This window comes from Dipodomys spectabilis, unplaced genomic scaffold (assembly GCF_019054845.1).
Source record: "Dipodomys spectabilis isolate Male_0828 unplaced genomic scaffold, ASM1905484v1 ptg000158l, whole genome shotgun sequence".
Classification (NCBI taxonomy): domain Eukaryota; kingdom Metazoa; phylum Chordata; class Mammalia; order Rodentia; family Heteromyidae; genus Dipodomys; species Dipodomys spectabilis.
In genome coordinates this window covers 3,945,492-3,968,756 of record NW_024870835.1, presented here as the reverse complement: position 1 = coordinate 3,968,756, position 23,265 = coordinate 3,945,492, and the positions used below count along the sequence as shown (strand labels likewise).

The 23,265-nt window shown below is 38.3% G+C and overlaps 1 protein-coding gene across 1 annotated transcript in view; it reads right to left on the bottom strand.

Moving 5' to 3' along the window:
- Positions 1 to 21,377, bottom strand: part of Slc24a2 (solute carrier family 24 member 2) — a 233,758-nt gene extending 212,381 nt beyond the window's left edge. Inside the window, exon 1 of the mRNA XM_042692946.1 lies at positions 20,359 to 21,377. Within this exon, the coding sequence (XP_042548880.1) occupies positions 20,359 to 21,291 (933 nt within the window). The 5' untranslated portion in view covers positions 21,292 to 21,377. The remainder of the gene's footprint in view (positions 1 to 20,358) is intronic.
- Positions 21,378 to 23,265: the final 1,888 nt, after the last annotated feature.

Below are 23,265 nucleotides of genomic sequence, written 5' to 3'. Positions count from 1 at the left end.
AGGTGTGAGCCACCAGCACCTGACTTTGCCCTTGGGTTTGATATTAAGCAGTTATTCTACAATGATTTATTGAGAATCTTTTATTTACCATACACTGTTTTAGGCATTAGGGATTCATGTGTGAACAAAACAAAGTTTTGTCCTAATGAAGCTGCTATTCCACTGACTTCTCTGCTTCAGCTATAAACCTTGTACTGCATAGCAGAGGCTCCTGAGGGGGTGAGAAAGCCCTCCCCCCTTACACCTACCCACCTGCATGTCAATGTCCTCCTATATCTTAGGGTAGTTTTAACAGGATAACTTCATATTTACCACTCTGGGTTCTTTTTTTGGCTTCCCAACAAGTACATATTTTTATTATTCAATCAGAACCACAAAGGGATTTTGCTGAATGTCAGTATGATTGATAGATGATTTTTCAATCTGTTTGGAAATCTACTGCTTTTTATTTTACTTAGAGAACAGAAACATAAAAAAATACTGCTGAAAAATCCCAGTAACACAGCCATCCTTCACCTGCACCCTGCCCAGTGACCAGGCTTCCCTCTTCCCTGTGAGCATGCTCACTAGGCCAAGTGCTTCCACTGTGCACAGGACCTGGCAAGCTTCCTTCATGTGTTCATGGATATGATGCCAAATAATCTCCTTTCTCTCACATCATTAAATCTAACCTCTACTGTACAGTTCGCATTCCCACACAAATATGTTACTATTTTTCCCATTTTTAATATATTTTTTATTGTAAAGATACTGTACAAAAGGGTTACAGTTGCATGAGTAAGGTAAGAGTATATTTCCTGTCGAGCATTGTTACCCCCTCCTTTGTTTTTCCTACCATTCCTTCCCTCCCCATATCCCCAACTTCTCCCTCTCTACCCTGAAACTGTAAAGTTTGTTTTCAACATAGTGTTTATACATCTCATTGTTACAATGGGTCAACCTGTATTAATGGGTTAACCTATGTTCAGCATTTTGTTATTTCCCTTCCCCACCCCAAATTAGAAAAATGTATATATAAGATGCAGGGCACTGGAATCAAATATAGTGAAAACAGGGGCTATATCATAGAGGAAGAACATACAAAAAACAAAAACAAAAATCACACAGTACCTTATAAGTACATTAAAAACAACAGCAACAAAGATAAAACCTCTTATGGCCCTATCTTGGGGTTCATTTCGCTTAGCATCATCTTAATGGTCACATATACATAGCTTTTGACCTTTTCTGCTTATCCTAGACATATACAAATGTCTTCCCTTTTCTTTGAGACATCTTCTTCATTGGCTTCCTCATTCCTGATTTCCTTCCTTCTTTAGTAGCTGCCACTTGCAGGATCCTTTATTGGCTCCTGCTCAGTTTCCTGTCTCAATACTGTGAATCTTATAAAAGTCTTTTAAAAATATTTTTTATTATTATTTTTAAGTAGTTATACAAAGGACTCACCATTCAATGAAGACAACTCAGTCTTCAAACTTTGCTTATACTCATTCCCTACAGTGGTTTCACTATGCCCCTTAGACCATCAATGATTCATAAATTTATAGACCACTGGTTTCTGTGAATTCTGTGTGAATTCCAGATTTATATCCAACTGCCTAATTTCCACCCATATTGAAATGTTTAATTTAACCATATAGATCTCCAACTTAAGTCCAAAAGTGAACTAGTTTTTCTTTCACTGGAAATCTCTTCTTCCTACAACCTCCTCCAATCTCAAGTCAGTGACAACCCCACTTGTCCAGTTATAGAGGTCAAAAAAATTTGCTACCATCCTTGTCTATTTCTGTAAGAAAATTACACAGTGCATCTAATCCATTAGCAGATTTGGTTGCCTTTACCTATAAGTCCAGAAATTGATCACTTCTCACTGCTTCTGTTGCTCTCATCTTGGGCAGGCTACCATCATGGCATTGGTCCCGAACACTGCTCTTACCCTTGACCGTGTCTCAAAAGCTTCCACAAGCCACACTAAACACAACTTAGACTTTCTCAGTGTTCCTCTGGGTTTCATCAACATTACTGATAACATGTCATTCCCATGCTTGCACGTACCCAGAGAAGGTGACGTACCATGGCTTGACTTTAAACTTTCTGACCAACACAGATTATTATGTGTCACTATGGTTCTACTGATCCTTGTCACTGTGGGTTGTCTTATTGATGTGATCAACATAGCTGTGTCAGATATTATGTACTTCTGCACTGCCTTGAGGAGTATGGCTAAGGGTGGGGAAAGCCTGTGCTCCAAGTTCAAGGCTGTAAGCCTGAGTAGCCTTATCTGTCTGCCCAGAGAACAAGACACCTTTCAATCCGTGCAGATGATACCTGATGTTTGACATGTCCAGCCACTATAAATCTGCCTATATTTGTGTTTGAGGGGGAATGCTTGGGGTAGGGAACATATCCTAAAACCTGTTTAAAAACACTTGAAGAGGCTAGTAGCAGACTTGGCAATCATAGTGCATGTAGGAGTCTACCTGGACTCAACTCCCTACCACTACCCCACATGGATCACGTTTGTTGTTCTAATTTATTTATAAGGACCTAACTTGTTTGAATTCTGAACATGACAAAGGTCAATAGACTCTCACAAAGAGTCTCAGTGCTGATACTTTAAGATTCAGTACCTCAATCTTAGGCATTGACACAATGATCTGCTGACGTCTTCTATGCTTTGGACCATGGTTTTGTTTTGGACATCTGAATAAGAACTTTGCTTTGTGGATAAAAGTTTATAGGATCTAAAATCATTAAAAATATATTTATATTAGTGCAATCCTTTTTACAAAGACTGTTTGAACCCAGTACTAAAAATGTGCTCGAAATCATTCAAGCACATCATGGCAAGAGCCCACGTAGCACTTCCCACTGTCTCTTGGTGTCTGCAGTTTTGTTGTAGTACGGGTTGAAGTAGCAATCTTTCCTATTGCCTCATTAATATTCATACTATCCTTCAAAGCTAAGGAAGGCCATCTGCTCCCATTTCTTGATGTAGAAAACTGGGAACAAAACTGCATCTATAGCTCATGAAGTGTTGGAGCAATGACATAGTAGGAACATACAAATATTTTAAAATAGATGTATAAGAAATAAAACTTTGCACTGACCGGTGAGTTGAAGAGATTCTCAGATGCACAATTACTTCCCAAGAGTGATTGGGTTTAACAGAGACAAGAGCAGCTCACAAATACACTCACAAATACTTAATATTACTTCTTAAGATGGCAAAAAGTAGCTCTTTAAATCTGTTTAACCCAACTCAAGGACTTTAAGAATTTTACTAAGAGGCCCCATGCTGATATATTTTTTAAAACAAGCTATTTAACTACAGAAGATTCATATCACAATCTGCATTGGCAAGAAACAGAACTGAAATGGTGGTATGGTATTCTGAGCCCCATTTTATTAAAAGTAAGTAACAAAAGCATACACTGAGGTGGTTAGGGGAAACAAAACATCAATTAGTCAAGGCATGTGGCAGAGGTGCTGGTCCAAGAGATTAGGCAATGAGCCTGGCAATCCCACTTACTTAGGGCCAGTCTCCCAGAGCCATCCAGTGAAGTGGAGATAGAGTGAGATTAAATTTTAGCTCAGTTTATGATTATCTACCAGTGAAGCATGTGGTGCTATTTCCCAGGGCATTTAAATTCTTCCTCCTAAAGCACAACACTAACTTGTCCTGTTCTATTTATTTTCCTTCAGTGTGTGTGACTTGCAGAGCATTAACACATCAAAACATATGCTTCCTAAGCCTCTTCTCACATCTCACCTTCATTTGGACATTCAAGGTCAGAGCTATTTGTGGCTATCCACTTAATTGGACTTAAAATAAAAGGCAGCAGAAAATAGTAGATTTGTAATGGACCTTCATAGTAAGTATGAAAAGAGCAGCCTGGCTCCTCTAAATGCCATTTAAATAAATCAACCTTTTGTTCAGGGCTCTGAAACTCCCATCTATCAGGCAATGGCTCACTATACAGTGCAAGTGAGACGCTTCCTGGGTGCTTTGGAAGCCACTAGAGCTTTGAACCAATTGTGCTTTAAAAGCACAATCATGTGTGGTTAAGTTCTCTTTACCCTCAGAGTATACACATTAATCAGGCTTGTGGAATTACTGTTCATGCTGGACCATGATGGAACATTGCTGGTATTATTATTATTTACTGTAATATGCTCACAAAGCTTTGTTCTAGATGGATGAAATGTCTGGAATAGAAGTGATTATAAGTAGTGTGTGTGTGTGTGTATGTGTGTGTGTGTGTGTGTGTGTGTGTGTGAGAGAGAGAGAGAGAGAGAGAGAGAGAGACAGACAGACAGACAGACAGACAAAAGAATAAGTAGGTAGGCAAGATTATCCCATAGCCCAATACAGATGGCAAATAAGGCAAACTTCACATCATCAGGGGCTGAAGGACTATGTTTCAATTGCTTTACTTAATGGGTTTTTGAGCAAAAAATAGGGAAGGGTATTTAAGGAAAACAAGCTTTCTTACTTAGGACAGAGAATGATCAGGAGGAGGCAAAGAAGGGTAATGCAGCAACCAGGTAATAAGCCATCTAATGTTCAAAGTTCAGCTGGATATGCAATCTCAGGCTCTGCACAATTAGGAAGTGCCAGAGCCTAAACAACTCTAGAATCCTCTCCAGTTCTTATCCCAAAGGAAATCATTTTTTTTCAAGACAACTTCTTCCCAAAGCTCCGAAGAGAGATAGCTTTAAGGTTGATCCAAGGAACCAGAATTACTCTAGGTCAGAGTATGTTTTAAGAACAATATGGAACAGGAACCCCTATATTCCCTTAAAAAAGTATAGGATGGAAAAAAGAAAAGAAAAGAAAAAAACAAAACCTTTCAAGTCACACATCTGAAAAGGGACAGGTAACTAAAATATATAAAGAATTCTTAAAGTCAACACTAAAGCAAATAGGCCTATTTGAAAAGTGGCAAAGGATTTGAATAGTTATTTTCCCCCCAAGGAGGATAGACTAATGATCGACAAGCTCATAAAAATACTTACTATCATGTCCATTAGAAAAATGCAAATCAAAATCACACCATAGCATAACTTCACACCCATAAGAATGGGTATAGTAATAAAATAATAAAAGTACTGGCAAAGGTATGGAGAAATCAGAACTCTCATATACCCTGGGTAGTTGCAAAATGGTGCTTTAGAAAAATCTTGGCATTTCCTCAAAATGTTAAACATAGCATTAGCATATGGCCCAGCAAATCTACTCCTAAATATGTACCAAAGAATAATGACAACATAAACCCACACCAAAACTTGTCAGTAAATGTTCATTACAACACTATTTATGGTGGCCAAAATTAGGAAACATCAACTGATGAATGGACAAATAAATTGTGAGAGACTATGTAATGGGATCTTATTATTTGGCTATAAAAGGATATAGCATGAATGAGCCTTGAAAACATGCTACATGACATGAAAGAAGCCAGACACAAAAGCCATATATTATATGGCTCCACTTACACAAAATGCCATGTTAGGTAAATCTTTAGTTACAAAGTAGATTACTAGCTCTTGGGGGATAGGGAGAGGAGGCAGTGGAAGAAACTATGAATGAGTACAGAATTTCTTTTAGGGGGTGATTAAAATGTTCTAAAATTAGTAGTGATGGCTATATACTTCTGAACATTCTAAAACACTGCACTGTACACTTGGGGTGAATGCTGTGGCAATTTCATTATATCTCAAATGAGCTGCTATAAAGAAAACCCAATAAAGGAACACTATATAAACGTTCAGGTCCAAAGATGGAATAATTTGGCTTTTAGAACTGGAGGCCCTGACTTGTTTTCACAATCACACTGGCAACACCTCTGGAAGATTTCTAATGTTTCAGTTTCTTACATAGGAAATCTGTTGTTTGTCACTTGGCTTTATTACCTAAGCCACTTATGAGGCTCAGAATTTTTATCACTACCATTAAGAACTTCTTAAAACATTGTGTCCTTTGTCTTCTGCCCACGACCTTGAGCCAGACGCTGATCCCACAAAGGGAACTGGTTAGTTACCAAGTCAAAAGGAGTGGTTCAACCCAAGACACAAAGCAGGTAGTAGTGCACTGATGTCAGCAATAACTGTGATAAGATAGACACATGAAGAACTAAGATGAAATATTGACGATGTGAATAAGCCAAGGGGAGTACAATTTTAGGGCACAATAAGAAAGGCTTCAAGATAATTTCATGGTCGGGTGACTTTTAGTTTCATAGACAGGAAAACTGTCTCTTTTTTAATCCTTTGCAAGAATAAAGGACTAAGTCCAAACATTGAGGACTTGCCTATTAGTTAGGGAACTAGTTGGATAACTGCATATTCATATGCCTGCAAGGGAAGCATAGAGAGTGTCCAGGAAGCCAAGGTAGGGACTGAGTTATCAGGAGAAAACCAGGCTGCAGGGAGATAGGACTGAGGGAGAGAAGGTTAGCAGCACAGCACAGTGAAGGGACTTGGGGCAAAAGAGACTCGTAGAGCATCTTTTGTTGGTTGATGGTAAGACTTGGACCTGTACTCTGCGAAACACTTTCCCTATTTCACTTCATTCAAAATTCATAGTTTCCCTAAGAAGGACATTCTATGATTTTCTTAGTATATGAATAAGCAAATATAAGCTCAAAGAGGCTAAGGAACATATGAACCACATGGCTCTTCTACTTTTTGACCATTTATCTTCACACCTTTTGGAACAGATAAAAACAGGGTTCTGAAATATACCAATGCACAGTGCTGACCGCAGGCCTAAAATAACAGATGTTGCTCAACATATATTTGATTATTATCAGGTAACAGAGAGAAAATGAACTTGACTCAGCCTACCTAAGTGTGAGAGCAGTAGATGACAAGTGAGTGGGAAAGACAGGACAAAGACTAAACCTGTATTTATTTTTGTTTTGAGGCCGAATCTTGCTCAGCTTTGGACTGTGATCATCTTATCTCAGCCTCCCAAGGGCTGAGATTACAGGGATGAATCACCATCCAGATGAAATATATTTTCTCCTGCAATGTGCTTGCCCAAGACAATATGCATCAAGCAGTAATAGAGGTCACTTCCAAAGCACCAAAAGCCTACTTGGCCCTTTCCAAGAAGGTCCTATTATGGTAAAAGAGTCCTTATTATCCTTCCAAAGGAACTAATTTCCTTTAGTTGGGTTCTTAATTGAAAAAGTACTCTAAAGAATATGAACTCAGGGTTTTATTACCTGAGCATCTCTTCTTCTGGACAGCCCATAATTGTAAACAAGAGCAGTTGGCTGTCCACATCCATGAATTCAACTTTGGATCAAAAAAATGTTCATATGGGCTGGGAAGATGGCTCAGAGGTAGAGTGCTTGCCTTTCATGCCTGAGACCCTGGGTTCAATTCCTCAGTACCACATAAGCAGAAAAAGCTGGAAGTAGTACTATGGCTCAAGTGGTAGAGTGCTAACCTTGATCTGAAGAGCTAAGGGACAGCACCCAGGCCCAGAGTTCAGGCCCCATGACCAACAAAAAAAAATGTGTCTGTATTGAATGTGTATAGTTTTTTTTTTTGCCATGTTCTACACCATGCAGTCTAACAGCTATTTACATGGCATTAGGTATTATGGAAGTATAAGTAGCTTAGAGATAAGTTAAAATATGTAGGCAGATGTTATAGGTTATATGCAAATATTAGGCCATTCCATACAAGGGACTTAAGTATTCTCAGATTTGGGGACACTTGGGGCCCTGGACCAATTCCCTGTCGATCGTGAGGGTCAATGCTACTTGTTCCTTTCCAGTTAATAAGGCAGCACAGAGTTAGGAGAGCTGCTAGAGGAAGTGAACTAGCTCCCTAGAGAGAAGAGGCTTGGGGCAAAGATCGCAGCACAGGGTTATGCAGCCAATGTGTACAGGATGAACTGCAGCTCTCCAGGCTTGCTCTCAGCCATTGCACAATCAGCGCCTCCTCTACAGCTGTGAACATGGCATGGAATCTGGCCTTTCCAAAACCACCAGTTTTTACTGGGATCAGAAGCAGGTCTGCATCATTTGGTGTACAAATCTAATAGTTCATAAAAACAAAAAGGAAATCAATTGAATTGAAACACCGCTTCCAGCCTTCTTATCAGAGTTCTGCTTCTCTCTGATTTCATAACCGCCCTGATTCACCCACACTTGTTTTCCACCTGCTGACAAGCACATTGGGCTAGGCTGAGGGTTGGCAAAGTAATGTTGTGCTATATGCCTTCCTATAAGAGACCCATGTCAGAGCCAGAAAGCAGCACACAGTTTGGGTCTCAGGATTCGGCAGCATCTGCATGGGCCAGAGGGCCAGTGTGACCCAACTGGATGTAGATGGGGTATATGTTTGGCAAGGAAACCACTATGGCATATGGATGCAGCTCTGAATAGCTGTCAGAGTCCCAATCGTTAAAATTAGCATGGATTTACATGTACTTAATGATCCCTTGGGGTTCTTGGCTCTGAAACTCTAAATAAATTATCAAAAGGAGAAGTTAAAAGTACAAAGCAAGAGTATCACTGGACCAAAGGGCAAACTGCTGAATTAAGCAAAGCCATCCCTTCCACTGAACCACCACAGCCCCACACCAAAGCACACAGCTCAACCAGCAGAGAGGTGTCTGGATTTCTGCCCTTATTCATCCCTTTGATCAGACAGATGCCCTTCAGCACTGTACAACTAACACAACTCTACTGGGCAGTCCTGCTGAGAGGAAAGGGGAGAAAAAAAAGTAATTTCTGGACATGATAGTTTTGAAAACTCAGCTCACAACCCATGAACTTATTTCAGAAGGTTGAAGCCACTATTTGTGTGTGTATGTGGTGTATGTGTGTGTATGTGTGTGTGTATGTGTGCATGTTTACCATTCCTGAGGGTTGAACTCAAGGTGGGCACTGTCCCTGAGCTTTTTTGCTCAAGACTAGTGCTCTACCACTTAGGTCACAGCTTTACTTCTGGCTTTTTGGGTAGTTAACTGGAGATAAGAATCTCATGGACTTTTCTTCCTGGTCCGGCTTCAAACTTAGAACAAACCTCAGATTTCACCCTCCTGAGAAGCTAGGATCACAGGCCTGAACCACTATTTTTTTAATGAAATATAAATTAAAACGTTAGGAAAATCTAAGTATACACTTAGATTTTTATTTACTTTATTTTATTTTCTTAAGACCAAAGATATTAACTCACCAACCACTTCTTTCTTTCTTTTTTTTCTTATTTTTGCCAGGACTGAAGTAAGAACTCAGGGCTTTGCACTTGCTAGAGTAATAAATTACCACTAAACACATCTGCAGTCCTGATTTCTGCTGGTTAATTTTAGGAAAGGTCTTTATTCCCAACCAGGCATGCACATTAATTGTGATCCACATACTTTAGGCTTTTTATAGTTGCTGGGATTAAAAGCACACACCACTGTGTGCAGCTTTCCTTCATGGAAAGACTTCTGCCCAGGCTGGCCTGGAACCTCAATCCTTTTGATCTCATCCTCCCAAGGAGTTAGGATTACAAGGATAAGATATCTGTGCTTGGCTGATTTTATTTTACATGTATATGTAAATACATAGTTATATAAATGTATATATAGGTATGCATATATTTTGAGATGAGATGAAAAATATATTTCTTAGTATTTGTCATAATCAAAATATTTGAAAGTCTCTGACTTACCAGAGCCTAATATGAAAAGTGAATCTGAAATAACCTATTACATACATGGGTATAGGTCTACATGTATACAAATATGTGTCTGTGTAGAAATGTGCATAGAAAGTCTGGAATAACAATATATACGTTATGTTTAGATGATACAAATTAAGATGTTTCTGTGGTTTGATGTGTTAGAAAAGGTTTGATTTGTCTTTATTCCCATTTGCCTAGTGAGAAACACTAAAGTATAAGAGAGCCAGCAAGTACTTTGCAATAAGATAGACCCATATTCAAGATGGTTTAAATACTGCTAAACCTGCACCTCAGGCAATCACCTACTGCTGATGTATATATTCCTGTTCTACACATAGGAGTTGAAAGCATCCATTTCTGTGCTGAGATAGCAAGTTCCTGGCATGATACATGGCCTCATTTTCAGATCCCTCTCTGCCTTGACCCTGGGGAGACAAGGAGAGAGAGCTTGCTTTACCCACAGTGTAGGGACCCACCTGCAGTTGCCAGAAGCCACAATGCTGAGGTTATCTAGCATCCTGCAGGAGTCTTTAAATGACGCTCTTTCATACAAGCTGTTCTATCTGTCTGGAAGAGCTGTCTCCCACAGTAAAATCATTGCTCAGTCAAATCAATTAAATCACTTGAATAAAAATATCACATGTAAATTAGTTAACAAATAGAGTTAAATGATTTGGGCATGGTTAAGTTTCTGTTAATGTAAATGTTAGCTTAGGCCTGGTTAGAGCACGCTTCTAAGGACAGACATTACAAACTAATGCCTTGGTGCTCTTTTAATCTATTAGGTTGTATCCATCAAGTTCCCTTCCCTTTCCCAATGAGGAAATAGGGACATAGGACACAGAAGTCATAGGAGCATGGAGCACACCCCAGCGCTGCGGACCCATTCTCTCAACTCCTTGTCACAAGGTCTCCTCTTCAAAAGAATTCAGTCATTACCACAAAAGCAAAAATTGCAAAAAAGTCCTGGCTTGATTTAGGTGTGGAAATGTGGGGAGAGACAAGAGCTAAAGTTAGAGGTTCGCAGTATATATTTGTAAGAGATCGCTTGTGAGTCATCACAGTGAACTTTATACTTGACACAAAAGAAAGACATGGAGGAAACTGACAATCGAGAAAAGGAAAACTTAATTTGTCATAAGCATATGTTTCAAAGCTCAGCTTTCAAATTAATCAGGGAGATGCAAATTAAAATGAATTAAAATGCTATATTTCAACTAGGAAATTGGAAAACATTAAAAATTATAATATTCAATGCTATCAAAGTAAGAAGCAATGTGCCAGAACTTTTCAAATGCTCATAAACTTTGATCCTGAATTTCCCTCTATCAAAGCAGAGATTCATGTGTAAGGTTATTTATTATAGCATTTTATAATGCTAGTGAAATATTACAGTAAATTCGACACAACACAAATTCTTATATTATGATAATGCTAAACAGTAAATAACATTTCAAAGGCCAGGTGCAATGGCTCATGCCTGTAATCAAAACTACTTCTGAGGCTGAGATTGGGAAGATTGAAGTTCAAGGCCAGCTCAGGAAAAATTAATTACTGAGACCCATCTCAACAAAAAAAGCTAGCTATATATGGTGGATCATAGTTACAATCTCAGCTATTCACAAGCAGAAGGATCACAGAGGAGTCTGAGCAAAAAATGTGAACCCCTATCTGAAATGTAACAAAAGTAAAACTGGTGGTGTGTACTTAGCAGTAGAGCACCTGCCTAGAAAGCACAAAGCCCTGAGTTCAAAACCCATGAAAGAAAAGAGAAAATCACTAGTGACATGAAGACATGTTTCTAATATGTTAAGGTTGTGTGTACTCAATGTTGCTTAGTCCATGTGCATATTTCATATATTTATACCTATAAATACGTTTAAATTTTAAAAAATATCTTTAACATTTAAAAATAACCTATTACATATATGGGTATAAATTAAAAATAATAGTTTAAATATTTAGGTCTACATGTATACAAATATGTGTCTGTGTTGATGTGTGCATAAAAAGTCTGGAATAACATTATGTTTAGATGATACAATACCTATTAGCAAATTAAGATGTTTTTATGGTTTGATGTGTTAGTTATGAACACATTATTTTAATATCTGGCAAAAATAGTACTTAAAAGTCAACTCTAATGTGTCGCCATATAATTTCCTATTAGAATTCCCTCTTAGGATTGGTTTGATTTCAGATTTTGCTGTTGGTAGGTATTTTGTTGAGGGGCTTTTCTGTCACAATCAGGCTGTATTAAATATCCTGAGAACATGTCATTAAAATTTCATGTCACTGTCACTTGCTGTATGCGTTATTGTTTGACAAACCCATAGTCTGAGACACATATTTCAGGCAATGTGATGAATTAAATATCTAGAGAATTCTTTCTCAATATATTATTCTCAAAAATGTTGGATATTATAGTTTTTAAGTATTTTTTTTAAATACTCATTTTTTTGTAGTAAGGAATCAGGCATTTCTTAGAACACAGAACCCAAAAACAAGCACAAACATTAGAATTGCTTTGGCTGTGGGGTATTTTCCATTCCCCAGTGGTCTATAGACTAGGTGTTTAGAGGCTCCAGCCATGCAACCTTCTGGGGTTGAGGAGAAGAGTTCAGATATCTCTTCTTACAAGTTGGAAATCCTGTAGGGCTGACATTCTTAGTGTGGATGGGGGTGGGGGTAGGATTCTGCCTAACATAGCAAGATGGTGGGATGTTCATGTTTTGGTTTTGGTTTTCGGGGCAAGAGAGAGAAAGAGAGAGAGAGAGAAAGAATCTGTTTGTTATCTATCTATCTATCATCTATTTATCTATCTATCTGTCAAACAGTTATATTTGAAGGGGGGTCTTCTTTAAGGATTTCTAAACATGGGCTCATTTGTTGCAGATTTAGAACCTGAATTCATGCCACAAAGATAGGAAACAAGTCAAACATTTAGGTTAGAATGGGGAATGATCAGGCTCCCAGACCTGCCACAGAAGAGCGGTCCTAAGTGGCTGCTCTCCCACAGGTGAAGTTTCAATAGTTCAAATAAATCATTAAATATAAAGAATATCATTTTCACCCACTAAAACTATCCCCCCAAAACAAAAATGAACCACATCTCTATGCAAATAAACATTAGGAACATTTACTAATAAACAGATTAAGGAGTTTATGAAAATATACATCAGGAGGAGAGAAATAAAACAGAAATAAAGGTCTGAAATACAAAACGAAACAAGGAAGGAAAAGCTGGTAAAAAATGTAGCTAAATTGGCGCTGGTGGATCATGCCTGTAATCCTAACTCAGGAGGCTGAGATCTGAGGATCATGGTTCAAAGCCAGCATGGGCAGGAAAGTCCATGAGACTCTTACGCTGTGGCTCGAGTGGTAGAGCACTAGCCTTGAGCTGAAGAACCGAGGGACAGTGCCCAGGCCCAGATTTCAAGCCCCATGACCGACACACACACACACACACACACACAAATGTAGTTAAATCTAAAACCACTGATGGTATGACAGTGTCTAATGTATGTGCTTAAAATATGAAGGTGTGGCACTGAGAATAGAGAGTTTAGTGGTAGAGCATGCCTCGCATGTACCAGGCCCTGGGCTTGATCCCCAGCAAGACAAAATAAATAAATTACCAAGTAAATAAATTAAATGTTATGGCAGAATGGAATTGTTACATGATGCTTATGAGAAAACTTGAATCTTGAAATTAAAATTGATAATAGGGAGGAAGTGGCTGGTTTAAAATACTGTAAGATTCTCAGGTTGCTTAACTAAAGTGTAATGACATTATTTAATCTTGTATTATACCTTGAGATAAATTTACATGCTAAAATTTCTAAGTAAAGCTACAGAAAACAAACAAGAGTGACCAAGCATAGTGGCATATGCCTGTAATCCTGTACTCAGGAGGCCAAGGTAGGTAGAGGCCCACGTTTGCTAGGAAGACTGTCCTAAAAATTCATAGCGAACAACAACAAAACAGAACAAGAGCAAAAATACAGGACATAAATTCCAAACTATTCCATGGCAGCACACACACACACACACACACACACACACACACAAACACCCCATGCACAAATTAAATCTAAAAAGGCAAGAAAAAAAATTATGGAAAGAACAAAAGCAGGCCTGGTGTTGATGGTTCATCTCTGTAATCCTAGCTACTCAGCAGGCTGAGATCTGAGGATTGTGTCTGTTTATTTGTTTTTTTCTTTTTCAGCATATTTTTGTAATTGTGAAAATACTGCACAGAGGGGTTACAATTACATGGGCAAAGTAATGAGTACATTTCTTATCAAGCATTGTTGCCTCCTCGGGAAACAAATGAGGATTGTGCTTGAAGCCAGCCTGGACAGGCAAATCCATAAGACACTTACCTCCAATTTTCTACCAAAAAAAACCCCCAAACAAACAAAAAAAACAAAACAAAAACAAAAAAAACAAAAAATTGAGGGTCAGTGCCTAGGTCCCTAGTTCAAGCTTCAAGACCTGGGCAGAAACAAACAAATAAAAAAACAAAACAAAAAGATGAAAACATCAAACAAAATAGAAAGTATAAAGCAACTTGATAGAAAAGAACCCAAGTAACAGCAATCATAGTCAATGTAAACAAACAAACCTTCCAGTTAAAAGAGATGGCTGCCATACTGAACTAAACAAAATCCAATGATATTCTGCTTACTAGGGGCTCCTGTAAGGCAAATGAAAGTGGAAAATAAAAGAATAGAAAATTTAAACCTATCAAATCCACACTGTAGATGTACTTGCCTTCCCAGGAAGCCAGAGAGAAGCTTAACAATCCCATGCTTTGTTCAATTAAAATACAAATGTAATCATGGGGTTCACTAAATGGAGGTTGGGTGGGGAGGAGAGGAGAGGAATGGAGGAGGGAGGAAAGGAGGAAGAGGCAGAATGGTAACTGATTATATTGCCAGCTGGGCTTACAAAGTTGACCTCTTCTTGCCAGGGGATACCAGAGTAGCAGGGTGAATGGCCAAATATGATTTGAGCTGAAAGTATTGAAATCGACTGGGCTCTCTAAATACCTTACTCACCTTCTGAATCACACATCATAATTATTAAGGAAAATGAAATAAGGCTACTTAGTCAGGTAAGGCTGTTAATGTCTAAATTTCCTTTCTTTGGATGAGGATGGAAAATTAGTGTCTACATCAAGAAACACAAACTTTCAGGGTGCTAGTGGTTTATGCCTATAATCCTAGCTACTCAAGTGACTGAGATCTCAGGATACTGGTTCAAAGCCAGTCCATGAAACTAGAAATAGAGCTGTGGCTCAAGCAGCAGGGCATCTGCTTTGAGTGAAAAACCTAAGGGACAACACCTAACCAAAGGACTGGCATGCATAGGCACGCACATGTGTGCATGAGCGCATGCACACACATGCACGCGTGCGCATACACACACACACACACACACACACACACACACACACACACACACACACCTCACAAACTTTTTACTTATAATAAGGATGACTTCATCTTCCTTGAAGTTTGTATATCAATTTTATAAATTTATTTATTCATCTTGGAAGGGGTTAAATTTTATAATGGACTCTGAATCGTAAGCAAACTTGAAGCTCTCCATGAATATTTATAAGATCACCTATGATTTACCACCTCATAAGAAATATTTATGTTTACATTATTTTAGTTCTGATCTCCCCAAGATCATGAAAAACCAATTTGAATTGCAAACCTCTCTTGACAACTTTTCAGGCTCTCAGTAGTAAATAATTGGTACACCTAAATCACTAAGGAGTCTGACTCTCCAACGATCCAGCTTTAAGCACCTTTATTTAGATTGGCCCCTTTATTAGAACCAGGTTGACTTGCTGTCAGATTACAGTGCCAAGTCTAAGTTAAATACCATGGACAGCTGCTTTCTAGGCCAGCGACAGCCTAGCACCATAGCAGACACAGAGATCCAAGCTGCAGGCCAGGCAAGCAGTAAAATGGGCTGAATATGCTTTGCATATTGCTGCATTCAAACTTCTTCCTACCCTAAAACCTACAAAAAGGTTTTAAGAAGAGAGCCCCAATTGTTATATATAAAAATACTTTAAGGGCAAAAATTTCTGCTTAGTATTGCTATTTCTAAATCCCCAACCAAAATCCTTTCTTATTCCAAGCAAAGTCCTACAAAATAAAATTTCTGGACAAAAAAAAGAAAGGCATTTAGCGGCTTCAATGGAGTTTATGGTAATATGCAAACTGTGTATATTCACTCTGGGTTTATGAATATTGGAATACGACAAATATTAAATACCTCTTCTCAATGTTCCTCTGGAGTAAATGCAACCTCCAAGGAGTGCTTTATAATTCTCTAATCTCACATAATTTACTCAGTCTCATATTGCATGTAAGAATGAAACAGAAAAGGAGAGAATTAACCTTTCGTGAACAAGTCACATTTGCCAAGGATTATGCCAAATGACTAACTTTCATGTTTTTATTTAGTAGTTTTCCTCAGCCTTATAAAACAGGTATTATCATTCTCTTTTTTTTTCCATTTAGGAAATTGATGCTTAAAGAGTTTAAATGACTTTTCTGAGGCCAATGGACTTAGCACACAGCTGGGCCTTTCCTTTCTTCTAAGTCAAAGCCCCAAATGTCTCTACCATTCATGATGACACTGTACCACTTTCTAAACAGGGGAAGTTGAAAACATTGAAAAGAAATAGAACAATGCCCAAGCCCAGAGTTCAAGCCCCACGACTGACCAAAAACAACAACAACAACAACAAAAAACAGAAAGTGAAAAGAAATAGAAATATAAATGGAAAACTAATTCAAAATAAAAATAAATTTTAAAAAACAGAAAAAGAAAACAAAAAGTCACACAGGGGGTACTAACACTACTTTAACTATATTTGTTTAAAAAACTATGAGCCAGGTGCTAGTAGCTCATTTAGCTCATAATTCTAGCTATTCAGGAGGCTGAGACCTGAGGATTATGGTTCAAAGCCAGTCTGCATAATAAAATCTATGAGATTCATCTCCAATTAAGCATCAAAAAGAAAAAAGCCAAAAGTGGAGCTGTGGCTCAAGTAGCAGAACATCAGCCTTGAGCACAAAAGCCAAGGGAGTCAAGCCCCAGGATTGGTACAAACCAAAACAAGAACAAAAATGTCAGCTCACATTTTCCCATGACTCAGCTGATTCAGGACATATATCATCAATAATGATACCAAATTAAGATTTTCAACTTGTCCATGAAGCAGGACATTAGCGAGATATTTCACAGTACCAGAACTCAGCAGTGGTGATGATTCTGTCCATGAACCTACTGATGTGCTACATAGGAATATCTAAAATGTGGTTCCTCTGCCTTTTTAAATTCCCGTGCCCTACAAAGAAGACAATAAAAACAGGTTTTGTATGAAAGCATGCTTAGGATTTTGCTTCTTATTCTTCTCCTTTCAGAGTCCATTGAGGGCCGTTTTGGCTTTCGGTTCTTTTTCCCTCAGGATCCGGTGATAGCAGATGACAGATATTTCTGACAAAGATGGGTTACCCAGGAAATACCAATTCCTCCAAATTGGGGTCAGAGGCAAACTGAAAAGCCCATCCCTATTGGGACACTTTAAGATCAGAGCTTGGGTAGCAAACCTCTGTAAAGTTCTGAAGTCAGAACTACAGTAAAAGCAGTAATGACTGGAAAAAAAATTCCAGCTATGATTCAAAATTGGAATTGGCAGTTGGCGTATCCTGAAGGAAATCTTATTATTATGCACCACTCCCCCCAAAATGTACCACTGTGGAATATCCAATAAGACAAAGCTCTGTTTAAAAAAAATAACCACAGGAAAATAAAACTTTCTTCCCACTCTATTTGTTAAAAATGCCAAAAGAAGCAATAACGGTGTAGTAGAATCAATTAAAATTACTTGGTGTTAAGAAGAAAATAACGCAATAAATATTTGGAGGAAAATTCAAAACAGGGAAACAGTTATGAATATGCTTTTTCTAAAAATTAGGTATATTTACCCAGTGGAATTCTATGCTTCCATCAGAAAGAATGACATTCCCCATTTGTAAGGACATGGAAAGACTTGGAAAAAAATCATATTAAGTGAAGTAAGCCAGAACCAGAGAAACCTAGGCTCCATGGTTTTCCTCATTTGTAATAAATAGTATATGTCCAGGATAGTCCTAGCAGAGGATCACAAAAGCTCAATAGCTATGTACATATCACCGTATAAAATGATGCTAATAGAAATGAACTACAAAATATGGAAACAAGAGGGTTTTTGTTTGTTTGTTTTAATGTACTGGGTGAAGTTATTCCTTTTTTTCATTTTCCTTTGGTTTATACCCTGTTGTCACTGTTTTTGATTTTGTTACCCTGTGTCATGTATATATGTTTATCTGATTTGGGGAAGGGAATGGGAATAACAAAATGGTGAGACAAAGGACAAAAGGTGAAACAATTCAACAGCTATACTCACAACGCACTATGTTGGAGATGAACTTTACAACTTGAGGGGAGGGGAGCCAGGGTGAGAGAGAAAGTGGGAGAAAACAAGGGAGGGGGTAACACTGACAAGAAATGCACTCATTACTTATGTAACTGTAATCCCTCTGTACATCACCTTTATAATAAAATTAAATTTAAAAAACAAAATTAGGTATATTCAGAATTTTCAAGTTTAAAAGATATAGTATTAATCATAGGACAGCATTATGAACACAAACAACTAACAATTGTTAAGAAATGTCAGCCTGAATTGCTGACTTGTAAATGATCAGAAGAATGACTTGACAGTCACCTAATTAAGTAAAAACCCTGCGAGGATCACTTCAACAAATAATTCACAACTGACTAAAAATAGTCTGCAACCTGTGTTTAAAAAGTTATTTCCCCAATTCATGAAAACATCTGCCCACCCTATGCCCACAAAATCAGAACACAAAAGTCCTCCTGCAGTCTTATGTACAATATTGGGATGCTCTGTAAGTTCCTTTCATAAGAATGCTGTCAAAGTAATCTTTAACAAAGTGGGTGTCTAAGTTTAATGAAATTCCATTGAATGAGCAGTAAAACAACAAAGCACTGACTTTTTTTTTTTTTTTTACTGCTGATATGCTTAGGCTACTTATACCAAATCAGTACCTGACTTATAGATAATTATCCAGGATTTGAATCGGAGAAAGCACAGAAACTATAGCAAACCACTCAAATAGGCTGGAGGAAAAGGCCAAAAGCCAAGGAAGCATTTTGGTTTTTTTTTGTTATTAGGGTAGAACAAGAAACAAGGACAGAGCTCCAGTGACAGCTCTGTATAATGCCCTCAGCTCTCAGTGGTCATATCCAAATACATGCTGCTAAGTATTTTGATAAATGACTTTTTAAAACTATAATTTCTTATAAATAACTAACATTGAGAGATGTTAGGAACCATATAATACAAATGCATCTCTTTTGCACATAACAAATAAGAACTACTACTGCTATATTATGCCTATTATTATATAAATTTAGCTAAATTAATATTTTTTCCTTTTGAAGGACAAAATCTCTTACCTCCTATTCAAACATCCATTTTTGTATATATAGGAAAATATTCCTAGAGGCTATCATGAAAAGAAATCTGTGTATGCATTTAGGTTTTCTGTTTGAAATTACATCCAAAAATGACATTCTACTGTTAGGATAGGAATCAGAACTGCATTATGACACCACATAAAATTTTACTGATGCTGCATATCCATTACTTTTTATTTTACATTTTTGCAGATCAATTTCTTCTAAGCTCTTTACCAATCTGTTTTGCAAGTAAACAGTAGAATAGTCACTGCTGTCATTAAAACACTCAAATTCAACTGTGTAAATACATTGGACCATGTTCAAATGGGTCATTGCAATGCACAGGCAGGTGGAAAGGCTAGCTAGTGGCTCTTCTCACAGTAAATACTGGCCAGTTCCTGAACACGTGATATGAAATGTGATTTTGTGGAACAAGAAAAATAATCATGTAGCTGGAAGTGTGGCTTAGTGGTAGAGTGGTAGAGTGCTTGCCTAGGAATGTGTAAGTTCCTGGATTCACATCCTTAACGCCACATAATAAAATAAAATATAAAAAGAAATGAAAAAAAAAAACCTGATGGCCTCTCTTAATGATCATAGTTGCTAGATTGTAGGCTACTGAGATCAGAACATACAGCTCTGATAAAAACAAACTTTCTTCCCTTAAACATTGTTAAAGAGATGTGGCTTATTAATCATCACAGGACCATTTGAAAAGCAAAACCCAGTTGTTAGGAATATACAAACCTTCCCGTACAAGTTCAATTGTTCCTAATATCATTAAGTCTATTTCCTGAAAATAAAAGATAAGTAAGTGGGGAGTCTGCTCTGGGATGCTTACATAACCACTATTTACAAATGTTTTCACTTTGAAGAAAGCAGCTGAGGAATGTAGTAGACACATCTATAAGAATGTCTCATGTTTTTGGTGTTTTTGACTGACATGTTAATCTTGCTATCAAAAAAAAAATCACAGAATCCAATCTGCTCTACCCACTAGATTCCAGAACCACCATCATATTTACAAAAACTTCAGATACCCAAAATCATAACAGTTCAGAACTATGATCAAGAAAAGCATCAAATAAAAAGATCACCACCACCAACCTTTGCTGGGGCCTCTGATGAAGTCACCTTGACGACTTTATTGCGATTTAGCATTTGCTTCACTCCTTTCTCTACTTGGACATTGAACTTCATGAAAATCACGTAGCCAATATAAGCTGATAAGAGAAGTAAGCTTTCCCACCACATGATCACATTATCCAGGAAAAATATGATCAGCATGATCAAATCAACAATGTAGAAGGACACATCCCTGAAGAGTGGCCACCATGTCAGGTTTAAAATTTCTCTAGAAAACAGAGCACACATGCCAATAACAAAGAGGATATTGAACACTGCCGAGCCTACAATGGTGCCTATGCCAACATTGCTGTGAGCAATGAACACCCCAATGAGAGATGTGAAAAGTTCTGGGGCTGATCCCCCTGCAGCCATAAAGGTGGCTCCAGCTACGTCATCAGAGATGCCCAGTTTTTCAGTGATGACGGTCAAAGAGGGAACAAAGAACTCATCACACACGATGGCTAAGGCTATGAACATGTAGATCATTCCAATGACATGGAGAATGATGGCCCCTTTTCTTCGTTCCTCAAGGGAAAAGATATCTTTTGGGTAGTCTCCTTGGGCCTGCTCTGTATTATTATCATCAGATCTGTCTTCCAGAGAAAGAGGAGGCTGGGGAGTGTCATCCCGAATCTCATCATTGAAATCTAAGAGAGTTCTTTGATGGTGACTGCGTGCTACTCTAGGGCCACTTACAATACTGGCCTCTTCTGGGTTCCGTGTGTCTGTCTCAGAAAAGGCACTGACTGTAAATGGGACAGTGCTCATGGCTACCAGGCCTATGATGAGGCCTACAATGCGAATGAACTTCAGTTTTTTTCTGACATTAGAATGTCTCCTGCAGCTAGGTGGTGATTCATCCAAACACCATTTCTCCAAGAGGCTGATGGTAGTGCTTTGGTGCAGCTCCATCCTGCCTTGTTCTGGTGGATATATGGTCTTCACACTCAGACTCAGCCAGATGGTTCTATCATACTTCTCTTCACCTTATAGTTAACAGTAGTAGGAGCAGTAGTTAATGGTAGGTCACTTCCAGTGGTTCCTAGGCTTCCCAGGAAGTTCTCGTCACTTATGCTTCAATCAAAATAAAAACAAAGATAAGTAAATCATTAAGTTATATCCCTTTAATTGAAAAAAAAAACAAACCTTTAGCAGGTATGATAAAGGCCTGTCCTGTATGTGATCATGTGATCAGAACTAAGTTTATTAACTGCTCTATACCTCACTAAGGATTGATTGGTTGATTGATTGACTGTGTGTGTGTGTGATTTGTGTGTGTGTGTGTGTGTGTGTGTTATGCTAGAGATCAAACCTATGACCTCAGGCTGGGGTTGGGAATATGGCTTAGTGGTAGAGTACTTGCCTAGCACGCATGAAGACCTGGGTTCAATTCCTCAGTACCACATAAAGAAAAGAATAATTTAAAAAATTTAAAAAATCTATAACTTCACACATGCTCGACAATTGCTTTGCCACAGCTATACCCCAATACCATAGTCTTATCATACCTTAAAACATAGGTGCCCGCAGAGGAAGAAATGGCACAAGGTACATCTTTATAATCATATATAGGGAAACCAAATAAACATTCTGGTAACTAACCTCATTATGTGTGGAAATGTGTGTAAGTATAAAAATTTATGGAGGAAAATGAGTTTATCCACTTTAAATTATAACATATTCCAGTGCTAAAAGGATCCCACTTTGCTCACAACTGTCTAGGTTCTTGACAACTGACAACTCTTCATTGTATTTTCTTCTAGTCCAATTATATAATTCTCAGTGTAGGTACACTTACTGACTTAATCTGTCATTGGGAGAGGGTTGTATCTAGGAGGAGGTAATGCTGTTTTCTTGCACACAAAATGTCTAAGGACCTTATTTTCTTTTATGACAAGTATCTTCCATATCAGATGCATAAAAGCAGCCTCTAAAAAATTTAAGTTTACTGAAAATGCTCTGGTGACAGAAACAAGCTGTTTCCTTAAAGCATCCTCATACTGTTTTCTTCAAAAGCTAAAAAAAAAAGAGTCATATTTAAAGTAGCCCAATCAAATCCCAAATGCAGCAAAACAAGAAGGCTATTTCAAGACCAAATGCGTATTTCATAAACAACAGTCAAGTTGCAACACTACTTCTTTCCACAAAATCTGTCATAAAAGAGCCCCAATACCAATCCTTTAGTAGATTAGAAATCCAAAGCAGGGTTCCATGGAAGAGATAGGTTAAAATATCTAAACACGATAGATAATAACGAGATTACTTTAAAAAAAAAAAAAAGTATTCTCCAAAAACCCTCTTTTCACCTGTTTCAATGATTTCCTTTTCAGAGACATTCACTGAGATCACCTCAGGTGTAAAATGAACTAATTAAGCACACGCCACTTAAATACTGAGATAAGCTGGTGCTCAGGCTTCCAGAACAGAGCAAGACTACAAGTCAGTGCAGGCTGAGTTCTTGCTGCTGCTGCTGCTGCTGCTGATATTGCTGCTGCTGCTGCTTGCTGCTTGCTGAGATAACCCTGACCCATCAAATTCCTGCTTGGCTGCAGATGTCAGATGCTTAACACCAAAGATTAAACCACTCACAGCGCTTCCGGACCGTCACAATGCCCGGCCTGGGTTACAGGCGGGGACAGACTCAGCACCCAGGGCTCCCTACCAGCTCGGTTCGCCCCGCAAAGGCACCCACCACCGCTCGACTCCCCCATCAACCCTTCCACAAGTGAGACCCCAGCCGCGCCCCAACTTTGCCTCGCGTAGTCCCAAACTTTCCCTAGCGGGTTAATAGGAAAATAAAACGTAAAGGCAGATGGCCCCATCGGAGAGACTGGAAGCTGAGCAAGATACACTTGGGGTGGCGCCGGGTCCGCATCCCCCTGGCTG